The sequence below is a fragment of the Dunckerocampus dactyliophorus genome, chromosome 5 (genome assembly GCF_027744805.1).
Source record: "Dunckerocampus dactyliophorus isolate RoL2022-P2 chromosome 5, RoL_Ddac_1.1, whole genome shotgun sequence".
Classification (NCBI taxonomy): domain Eukaryota; kingdom Metazoa; phylum Chordata; class Actinopteri; order Syngnathiformes; family Syngnathidae; genus Dunckerocampus; species Dunckerocampus dactyliophorus.
This window is the reverse complement of record NC_072823.1, coordinates 23565971-23578164: the sequence shown is the minus strand read 5'-3', so window position 1 is coordinate 23578164 and position 12194 is coordinate 23565971. Positions and strand designations below refer to the sequence as shown.

Below are 12194 nucleotides of genomic sequence, written 5' to 3'. Positions count from 1 at the left end.
TCGCAAGTCCTTGTTGGAGAAGTGGTCCTCCAAAGGGGTCAAAGTGGTCCCGCCTGCATCTGGAGGAGACACTAATGAATTCTTGTGTTTGTCAATCAGACCACACCAGACTCTCTACCGAGATCCAATTAGCTGCAGACAGATATTCACCCACCAGATGATAACACGACCAAATGCATCGTATTATACACCGGAGAAAATGTTCGTCTTCAACACACAAACATTGCAAGCATGTTGATGTTACAGTTCATGAACATCTTTTGGTAGCCATAAGGATAGTGTAGCAGGACCAAAACGATACCGCTCATTAGTGTCTAAAACAGGGGTCTCAAACATGCGGCCATATTTTTTGGCCCTCTACTTGACATCAAAGTGTGTGTGTGTGCACAGGTGTGTGCATCTTTTTCAAACAGCACATCAATCATGACTTCAACTGCAAATCATTTTACAGGCTAGGTTCCCAAAGCCAGGGGTACACCAATTGTCATACCTGAAAAACAATGAAAAACAATGATGGCCTAACACTCATAATTACAAGTGTGCCTGAACGCCTCACAGCGCAAGGAGAACGAAGCAGAAAGGAGACGGAGCATGAAGTTGTTCATTGTTCTATGTGCATGGATTCTGCTTTATCATGATTGTTAAACTTTCCCCTTCAAGTTGGTATTAAATTAATATGCAGACTTAAACTATAGCCATCCATTCATGCATCTATTTTACTCCGCTTATCTGGGTCCGGGTCACGGGGGCAGCAGTCTCAGTAAGGAAGCCCAGACTTCCCGGTCCCCGGCCACCTCCTCCAGCTCCACCGGAAGTACAAGGTGTTCCCAGGCCAGTTGTGAGACATAATCCCTCCAGCGTGTCCTCAGTCTGCCCCGGGGCCTTCTCCTGGCAGGGCATGCCCAGAATACCTCACCAGGGAGGCGTCCAGACCAGATGCTCAAGCCACCTTATCTGGCTCCTCTCGATGTGAAGGAGCAGCGGCTGTACTCTGAGCCCCTCCCGGATGACCCTATCTCTTAGGGTGAGTCCAGCTACCCTACGGAGGAAACTCATTTCAGCCGCTTGTATCCACGATCTCGTTCTTTTAGCCACGACCCAAAGCTCATGACCATAGGGGAGGGTGGGAACATAGATAGTTTTTCCAGAAAACATCTTGACCTTTGGGAAAATACTCCGTGGTCTGACGAGACAAAAGTTCAACTTTTTAGAAGGTGTGTGTCCCACTACATCTGGCGTAAAAGTAACACCGCATTTCAGAAAAAGAACATCATACCAACAGTAAAATATGGTGGTGGTAGTGTGATGGTCTGGGGATGTTTTGCTGCTTCAGGAGCTGGAAGACTTGCTGTGATAAATGGAATCATGAATTCTGCTGTCTACCAAAAACCCCTGAAGGAGAATGTCCGGCCATCTGTTTGTGATCTAAAGCTGAAACCAACTTGGGTCCTGCAGGACAATGATCCAAAACACACCAGCAAGTCCACCTCTGAATGCATGAAGAAAAACAAAATGAAGACTTTGGAGTGGACTAGTCAAAGTCCTGGCCTGAATCCTATTGAGATGCTGTGGCATGATCTTAAAAAGGCAGTTCATACTCAAAAACAATCCAATGTGGCTGAATTACAACAATTTTGCAAAGATGAGTGGGCCAAAATTCCTCCACAGCGCTGTAAGAGACTCATTGCAAGTTATCACAAACGCTTGATGGCATTTGTTGCTGCTAAGGGTGGCCCAACCAGTTATTAGGTTTTGGGGGCTTTTTCACACAGGACCGTGTATGTTTGGATTTTTTTTTCTCCCTTAATAATAAACATTTTCATTTAAAAAATGCATTTTGTGTTCAGTTGTGTTGTCATTGAGTAATATTTACATTTGTTGGATGATCTGAAACATTTAAGTGTGACAAACATGCAAAAAAAGAAGAATCAGGAAGGGGGCAAACACTTTTTCACACCGCTGTATGTTGTAGTGCTCCTGAGTCCCGTAGGGATGGTTAGAGGCACATGAGCTTGCTTAAAGCAGAGTTTCTCAATCATTTTCTGTCATGCCCCAACTGTGGGACAGAAATATTTTCGCTGAAGCGACGAGGGGGACGTATTCCATGTTTGTGTGAGTAGCTCATCAGCAGCTTCAGGCTGAAGCAATCAGGTACGAAAGACAGCGTCCTCATTCAAAGACAGTCTTGACTTGAATCATTCTGTTTATTGCCGCTGACAAGAGGCTTGGATGTTTTCATCACAGCAAGCTAACATAACTGAAGATCAGACCTAAAGAATGGCTTTGTAGTCACTGACATTTAGGATATGACGGCTAAATGTCTTAACATTTAGCCGTAGCCGTAGCAATAGCGTCATTTTGTAAACCATTCAAAAGTCAGCAGATGGCTTCTAGGTTAGCTAATGGAGACTTGAGTGGTGATGTGTTTGGAATTGGAATGTCACATATACGTTTAAAATGTCATTTTGGCTGTTATGGTCCGCTTGCAGTGGGGACAAAGCGGGGCAGTTTTTGTCATTTGGGGTCTCAGGGAAGAATCAGACAGTCTGGGGTGTATTGCAATATCAGCAACTTAGACACAAAAAGACACACTCAAGAGACAGTAGTGGAGACATTTGATTATACGGTCGGTCTGTTTGATGAAATGATTCACGTGCCTTGGATGTGCTGCCAATTAGCTGGGAGGCTCCTGAATGTGTCTCAGCTTGTGGAGCTTGAAGACGTGTCACCTCTGTCTTCAAGCCAGTTAATGAACATCTTCACCTGTCCCCTTTGCCACCAAGTGAAGGACAGGGAGCTTTACATCGACTCATGGGGGAGGAGAACATTTCCTGCTGCTAGCATGTAAAGTCATGTTTCTGTGGCAAAACAATCTACAACCACGACCAGCAGTGACCCTTGACAGCAAACACGCACTCTTACTCGCTAAAATAAAAGCAACAGCTCTACTCGATACCAGTGGAAGAGCCTTGAAGACGTTGACAGCCACAGAGAGGCGGAGGAAGAGGGGTGTGTGGTTAAAATGTTTTCATCTCGTGAAATGGATACCCTCCCCCAGCGTGGGCCCTGTCTGCCAGGAGTACAAAGAAGGAGTCTTTCAGTCGCATGTTTGACAAGACACAATTCTTTGAGATTAGATGTTCCTGTCACCCTGAGAATAGTGCAACAACAGCTACCGACATTCTGCCAATCACACTTGAATAATAATAAAGTAGAACTTAAAAAAAAATGGACGAACAAGACAAAACATTTTGAGCAGGTCATTTATTGAAAAGACCAATTTCACTGAAATAGGCTGTTCATCATCTGATTAAAAGTTACAGACCAAAGCTCTAAACAGTGACTGCTACTGCTGCACTTGCAGGTCCATAATGATACATACAGAATAAGTATGAGGAATAATACCATGGGCTGCATTGCTTTGCATTAGCTATCGCAGGCCCATAAAAATAAATACTTTTTTTTTTTTTTTAACAAATGTAGTAAATCTATCCATCCATCTTCTACGGCTTATCCGAGGTCGGATTCGCGGGGCAGCAGCCTATGCAGGGAAGCCCAGACTTCCCTCTCCCCGATCACTTTGTCCAGCTTCTCCCGGTGGATCCCGAGGCATTCCCAGGCCAGTTGAGAGACATACAGTAGTCTTCAACATGTCCTGGGTCTTCCCTGAGGACTCCTACCGGTTGGACGTGCCCTGAACACCTCCCCAGTGAGGCGTCCGGGAAGCATCCGGACCAGATGCCCGGGCTACCTCATCTGGCTCCTTTCAATGCAGAGGAGCAGAGGTTCTACTCATAGTTTCTCCCGGATGACAGTGTTTCTAACCTTATCTCTAAAGGGAGAGCCCAGCCACCCTAAGGAGAAAACTCATTTCGGCCCCTTGCACCTGTGATCTTGTCCTTTCGGTCACTACCCAAAGCTCATGACCATAGGTAGTAGTAAATAATAATGGCACAAAAATATCATTTTTCATTGGTGTATATGTACAGCTGCCATCCATAGGAAGGTCATCTATTACAATCTAATATATTTCTATATACATGCACACCTTAGTGAGTTTTAATATAAAACACTGTTAATAGACATGATAAGTGCCGCCTCATTAAAAAGAAATAACCATAGTGGACAAGCACACAAGATTGTGGCTTCAAGTCCTAATAGTGCATATTTAACATGATAAAAAGTGAGTTACAAACATGAACTTTGCATAGTGTGGGCAGTAATGGACTGTTCATTTCTTCTAGTTGCAAAGATCTTGGGACTGCTACCTTCGTGAAGGTGCTGTTGTTGGGAGAGTACATAGGAAATGGCAGTCGTCAATAAAATGTTGTTGCTCCGACGTCAAAAGTCTTCTCAGACGTCCGTGTCCAGTGGAGGAGGGAAGTCTTGGCCGGGGGACAGTGAGTCCTGGCTGTGTGTGGAGCTGATGCCGGTGTCAGAGTCCGTGTCAGTCACATCGGCGGGGGACGAGCCGTGCTTGACCTTTACCACCTGAGTCTCCGTTTTGACGCTGATGGCAACGGGCATCTCCTCCGCCGCGTCGGCCGTTTGCAGCGAGCTGAGCTGAGCGGCCAGCTGCCAGCACTCCTGGTCCTTGGAGATGAAGGCGGCCTCGGACCAGTGGAGCTGCTTGTCCACTTCAGCCGCCTGAGTGTGGAGGGACACACCCGCCAAGACACTGCGTCTCAGCTCCGCCTGCATCCTCTCCAGTTCGGCCAGCAGAGACTCGCTGGCCTCGGAGGACGTACAGGGAGCAGCCTGCGCTTCTTCCTGCTCACCCGCCATTCTCAGCTCTGCATCAATGGCGTGACCCAGCTGTGTGATGATCGCCTGGTGCCTCTGAAGCTGCAGCTCCAGCTGGTGGACACAGTTGCTGCTGTGCAGGAACTCGTCAACTTGCTCCGAGTCCAAAGTAGATCCACAATCCTCAGACTCACCTCCATCTTTGTGCACTTGAAGCTGCTCCATCTCCAAATCAAGATTCCTCATTCGTTGGATTTGCTCCTGGATGGTGCGGTCTTGGTCGAGAATGAGCTGCACCATGTGGTCAATCTCCTCAGTGCCGGCGGACACTTTGTTGTCCTTGTGGAGCTTCTCCAACTTCCGGAAGGCCTTCTTCACCACACGTTTCTGCTTGTCTATGGGCAGAGTCTGAGGGTTCTTGATGCATCTTGCAGCCTTGCTGCTGGTTCTGCTCTTTGGACCCTTCATAGCTCGTGGAGGCACAAAGTCGCTGGTTTTGACCAGAACAAACTGGATAAAGGGTTTCTGGTCCCCCCAGGCGTGCCACAGCCTCAGAATCCTAGTCAGGGGCGGCAAGGCCCTCTCAAAGCCCTTCCAGCGCTCCACCAAACAAAAGTCCTTTGACTCGCCGTGCAGGAGCCGCTTGCTCTCTGGGATGGATCTGTGATCCTCTAATAATGCCTGAATCATGTCTGCACATGTGGTGTGCTTGGTTACTCCACAGACCACCTTCTCCTCATTGCAGACCGTCACCTGAATCTCTCTCCCTGTCACAGCCTCGCTGTCTTTGCTCCTGGGAAACACAAGAAACAGTAACATCAAGGTCTTAGATAGAAACTTGACATATTTCCCTCCCCCAAGGTGCTTTGTTGTTGTTTGTGAGTAGCCCTGAAACGGTCAAATTCAGCTTTAGACTACTACCTTTAGACTGCAAACTGCCAGGTGTTTTTTCTACAAACCATGGACTGTTCTACACATTGTTTTGTTCTACTATGACGGCGACCTAAGAGGTCATCGAGCAGGAAATGACATTCCTTCATTGCCTTGCCTTGATCCTATTAGTTTCTTGCTCATCAGTGATGATCACTTCATGCTGTTTAACCCCCCAGAACCTCATTACCTTTTCATGTGGACCATCAAAACTGACCAATAACCATTTTTTTCCCCCTATGTGCCCAATAGGCCAGCGCTAATGTAGCATAGCTAATACATTGCATGACGTCCACATCAGGAACAACTAATCAAATAAGACATTTGCAGACACTTCTATTGGATTTCTGGAGCATGTTTGGTAGCTACATAAAAGACAAAATGTCTCCTACGCCACACTTAACCTCCTTCAAATGCCAGCGGATGGCACAGTTCAATTTTAGTCCCACATGATGACACACATGTTAATACAGCTCAAAAAGAAAGTAAAAGTGAGCTTTGATTGCCGTATGTACACACTGCATAGTATGCTCTCGGTAGTATGCTTGTGAGAGTACGCACTATGGAGTGGTAGTATACACTTGGCAGTACGAATTATACAGTACGCCCTTGGTAGTACGCACTACTCAGTATGCCCTTGGTAGTATGCACTACGTCATATGCGCTTGTTCGTACACACTATATAGTGCACACATGATATTACGCACGCATTTAGAATTTATAAAGGCTAACTACTTGCTTAGTAAGAGTTATTTTAGTTGACTTTTATGGAGTTACAACAGTGTGACGTGTTTAAAATAAATCTGGCACTTTTTCTATAACTTGTATTGGATATTGCAATACTTTGCACAAACTGTTTATTTGTGAAACGCATCCAATGGCATCACATGACGCCTAATGTGTTCATCACACGACAAGCTGTTGCCTACAGCATGTCGGTTGACATCTGTATAGGAAATATCGTTATAGCGGATATCAGTGAGAAAACCTCTACTATATAGCAGTAGTTTAGTAGTGTGTACAGTCATCCCTCCTGTTTGACTTTCTAAATATGGTTTTTAACATTATTAGAGCCTTGTAGACATGAAATAACACCCTTATAGGCACCTTTACACTCCTATTATTCTTTGTTTACACTACATTGCGCAACTCTTCTACGCAGGCGACGGAATCACTGCAGGGACCTACCGAGCTAACTAGTTAGCCTCCAATTGATTCGTTCAAAGCTTTAGAAAGTGTTTCAAACGGAGTGGGGAAGGAGGACAAAATAAGAAGCCAAATATTTACCACTTCCACACAGAATGGGAGGAGAATTTTTTTTCACTGTATATCATCAGACATGCCATGGTTAACTACATGCAGTGTGACAGTAATGTAATTTAAGGTTAATGTCTCATCAAGAGAACATTACGTACAAACAACTAAACCACGGCGTGGTTAATAAAATGTCCATTCCTATTGCAGATGTACATGATGCATACGTCCTTTCTCACACACTTACATTCCAGGCAGCTTAAAGATTTTAAAACATACAAGATGCAGTAGCAATGACGTGCTTGTGATTGGACAACAACATGCTTCTATAGGCAGACCGATAGGAGAGACAAGAAAAGGCCATTCATCTTGTAGGTGCTGTGATCAATTGTTACGATGGGGCAAGACAACCCCTCTGAAGATGGTACCATCAAGTGATCCTATCTGGAAGGTATTCTCCCAATGCTGCATCTTGTCTGTGTTTAGTTTCCCACGTGGACGTAAAGCAAAGTGTTGAACAAGCCCTGAGGAATGCCACAGGTATGCAGCAATGCTAGTTAATGGTTACGAGGCTCCTCAGAGGGAGGCGAGCTTGCAAAAGCAAATAGCTGACCTACGCTCTCGACAAACAAATGCTGCACGCCTCCAACATTCGGCGGGATGACTTTGACCTCTTGAGAAGCGGATAATAAAAGTCCAGTGTCTTCTAGCAAAGCGCACCTACAGAGTGTTTCATTCGGCGTCTAAACACTGTCACAGGTACTTCCTATTGGCTATGAACCAACTATATCTGTATTTACTGTAAGTTCTGCTTCTTTTGTTTTAAGACTGTCTTACACCACACTGAATATACCATTATAAATACAGTAGTTGTATTCATTTTACTGTATAAGCAAGGTAAGGGCACTGGCCACAAGACTAGGGAGCCCTATCACCAAAAGATGGACGCGTACCTTATTTGGCTACTATTAGAAATTCCCTTGTTTCCCAGTAAGATAACATAACAAGATGAGTGGGCAGCTGAGCAGGAAGAGAGTACAGTGAGTGGGAAGCACCTGTATTTGTCCTCAATCACAATCACCAACATCCTGAAACACCCCCTTCCCCCCACCCCTGGCCTGAGCAGAGTGAGACAGGAAGTAGAAGAATGTCCCCCCTTTTTTTTTTTTTTTTTACATTTTAATGTGTACTCCTTGTTAACACGTGAATGACTGCTTGGACATGAACGATAAAGCATGTTAGCACGGGGACAAAAACAAAGGCTTTCAAAAAGAACACAATTCACTTCTTTCTACTCCTTTCCGGATATGATGAATCGCGTGACTGTCAATATGTGATGTTCCTGAATGGAACTTGGTAATACGGTGGTTGACAGGTGCAAAGATGTACAGTATATCCCCTCAGGTGTGAAGGCCCTGCTAACCTGGCTAGCGTCCGTTTTGTTCCAGCATTCCAGGTGCAGCGTATTCTGTTGCATTTGTTTTATGGGGTTTGTGTGTTTTTGGAGCGTTTGCCCCAGTTGACCACCGTATGTATGCAAGTTTGAAACAAAACCAGAGTTGTGATTTCCAAAACCAAAAAGCAGTGTTCCCTGTGTTCCCCAAACAATCAGAGGAGCTGTAGGCATGCAGCGTGGTGTTACATGACAGCAGTGCAGCTCATAAGGGCCGACTACATTCCACATTGATAGTTTGGGATTGGGATGCACTTGCAGGTGCTGCATATGAGGGTTGCCCTCAAGTCTCGACAGCAACACCGAACATTCTCTGGAAATCAATGCTGTGTAATAAAAATAAATAGAACGTTCTTGTAACTTTGTTACACTTCAAAGAAACCCAGGAAACCTGATCTTCTCGCACTCCTACTTGACCTCATCCAGCCAAGTTAAGAAGAGCACAGGATGTTCACACTTCCCGCTGGCTCATAAATCCTTTCAAGTTAAAGGAGAGGCGTGCTGGTGGTTTTGAACCATTCATAACATTTACAATAATGTAGAAACAATCACTAATAGGATGTTATTAGTATTTAAGTAGCGACAAATGCTAGAAATCCTTAACTACAGAACAATGAGTACAACTGTTGCCTGGTGTAGGACAGGCGGTGCTTCCTGTGGTCTTATCTGGGAGGGGAGGACGGAAATAACATATTTTTTTTAATCTGGATGTTCATCAGCGGGATGAGCTGCACTGTGATCTGCGAGCACAGACAAAACACACCTCTTCCCCCTTATCTAACAACAACTGCAGCAGAACCACTACACTGCAGCGGCATCAACAACACAACCCTTACACTTCAGCAACTATGCTGTAGCAACAATAACAACACAACCTTTGCACACCAGCGAGTGACTTCTCAGTTAGGGTTAGGGGTTTAGAGTTCTCAGTTTATTCATTTTTATTGACTACTAGCAAACATAATTTTAGATTTTTATATTGTGTTCGAACAAAACTACGCTTAACCTAACCCTAGCCCTAACACTAAACCCCACCTCTAACCAAAACCCTAACCCCAGTGCTAATATTATCTCTAACACGCAATTCTAACCCCAACCCTACCTTTAACCAAAACTTTAACCTAAATGCAACCCTAAATCAAACACCACCCGCAAGCCCTACCTCTAACCAAAACCCTAACCTCAAGCTTAACACTAACCCTAACCTTAACCCCGCCTCTAAGCACAACCCCAACCTAACTTGAGCTCTATTCCTTAACCATTTATATTTACTCTAGTAAAATGTAGCTAAGTACAATACAAGAGTCAAATATAAGTACAGATTAAAAAATATAAACAGTCTGCCCTCGCTACATCGAGGTTCGAATATCGGTCCTTCGCTCTATCGCGGTTTTTAAACATTCTTTTCAATAATAAATGATCGCTGTTTTGTGGTTGACAATGGCCTATTATTCCGTATGGAATTGTCACATTTTTGGCAGCTTATTTTGTCCTTCTTCCTCACCCATTCTTACGTTTAGGATAAATAAACTGGAGGCTAACTAGTTAGCTTGGTTTATTGCTATGCTTAAAGCGGCAGTCGTCTCGTGTGTCACTCCAGAGATCCCATCGCCTGCGTAGAAGAGTTGCGAAATGTGATGTGAACAAATCCAGCAGTAGTGTCGGAGTGTCAAGTGACAATGTTGTCACTGTGATGAAAGGCCGATGTCCATTTTTTGTTTTTTTAATGCCATGCGCGATCCACCCACATTACGTTTAAGAACTTTCCCAATGCTAGTTGAGCATTGCTGAGTTATGATGTCTTATTATTGCTTATCACGTCTACAATAATAGGCAATATGAGTATAAATCTGTTGGAGATAAATAAAGTATCTATCTATCTAAAGGTGACTATAGGCGTGTTCTTTCATGTTTGTTGAAGTTCATGGCTCTAATAATGTTAAAAACATTTTTAGAAGGTCAAACAGGATTTCCATGCTGTAATTACACAAATATTCCAAATTATTAATATTGAATCCCACATCTCCAAAATTAACCCAATTAACCACGATAAACGTGGAATGACTGTATATATAAAAATACAAATACAGTCATCCCTTGCTACATCGGGGTTCGAACATTGCACCCTCACTTTACCGTGGTTTTCAAAAATTCATTCATTAGTAAATGATCGCTGTTTTGTGGTTGACTATGTTCTATTATTAGTAAAAAAAAAATATGCATATTTAAGCAAACTGTACATATTCATGGCCTAAATCAAGCATAAAAATGGCTGAATGAATGAAAATACAAATATAAAGCATTCAAAAGACGTGATATGAAGTGTAAAGCAGTATCTGTGGCTTGTGTGCACCTTTAAGAAGCGGGGCCTGGGAAGTGACGTGTGTGGCGTCAGCTAGCTAGAGCTGACTGTTAGCAGCAGGTTAGCAATATAGAGAGTGCTCGACAGCAGCTCCTGTGTGACTGCTCACTACGCGTGTTCTCTGCTTGTTAATAAAGTGATTGAAGTGCGTCTTGAGTCTCTTCCTAACCAGCAGCAGTAAAGTGGCATTCTATACTGGTCTCCAGGTGTCAGTAACATTACATTGACGAGACAATAGTCACCAGGAAGTATGCTGTCAATGCTAATGTGTGACTTTCTTATCTTATTTATGTCTAAGATGGCCTATTTTTTATTATTATGTCTACTACATTGGGTAAAACAAGTGTAAAGGCTATAGGGGGGGTATTTCATGTCTACAGGACTCTATTAATGGTAAAAACTGTATTCAAAAAATCACAAACAGGTTTTCTATGCTCCAACTATAAAAATATTCCACTTACTAATATTGAATCCTACTTCGGTAGAGTCTGGAACCAACGAACCGCGATAAACGAGAGACATCTGTACACAAAAAAACTACAGAATTACAGTAACACCAGTAAATGTGATGTTATTTTCCACCTCTCGTTAGATGGCATACCTAAAGAAGTGAGTTTTTCTACACAGTGTGGTGGCAAGAAGAGAGAGCTCCTTTCAGTGCAAAACTTTGATCCTTTTGGCAACACGGAGCTCGGGATTGAGCTGCTGCCCTCAATACTTAAGAAGCGTGAGGGTCCACGCCACTCCATTGTGCATTCTGCAGCTTTTGGCCTGGGTGTTTGGGGGCCTGGCAGCTAATTTAAAAAGGTGTAGCAGCTGCATACATCAAAAGAATGAGGGGCCACTTCAAGAAATTGCTGCTGCAAATTCAACAAGTGGTGCTGACAGTACTGACTGTCAAGCTGCAGGAAAAGGCGGGGAAAATGCGCAAACACATTTTAGTAGTAATTACAGAGCACACAAACACTGCTCTCACACAAGTACAGTGCAAATACAATGCATGTAAATACATCTCATCAAGCCAAGGCATCCACACAACAATGGAACACAATGCAATTATTAGAAATGAAATTAGATCATTAGTTTAGTATGATAGATCAACTAGCACCTTTATCTAAATGTCTTTTTCTCTCAAATGTTGAATAGAACTAATCAGGTATACGTACACAATAAAGGGTGTTAGTGTGACACACTTTTTTTTTTCAACCATTTAAGCCACTTCAAAGCTGGGAAGTACCTGATACACAGTGACATACGCGTAAATGGAGGAGCCGTGTTTTCTTTTAATCTTACCTGTTTTTCAGTCGAGCTTTCAGGAAGTTCTTCCCGAAAGGCGCCATGATCAGGAGGAATAAAGCAGCAGTCGGCCCACAAGCCTCACAGCTCCAGCATGGCAGCACCACAAGCACTTTGCTGCCGGAGAAGAAAAAGGAAAAGTTGGTGTGTTGTCCC

General features: G+C 43.8%; 1 protein-coding gene across 1 annotated transcript; it reads right to left on the bottom strand.

The window, feature by feature from the left end:
* Positions 1-2976: 2976 nt before the first annotated feature.
* On the bottom strand, positions 2977-12194 carry rassf9 (Ras association domain family member 9). The gene is made up of 2 exons (XM_054777816.1): positions 12036-12194; positions 2977-5536 (listed from the first exon to the last, which is right to left on the bottom strand). The coding sequence occupies exons 1-2, from the start codon at positions 12080-12082 to the stop codon at positions 4354-4356; spliced, it is 1230 nt and encodes a 409-aa protein (XP_054633791.1). The 5' UTR covers positions 12083-12194; the 3' UTR covers positions 2977-4353.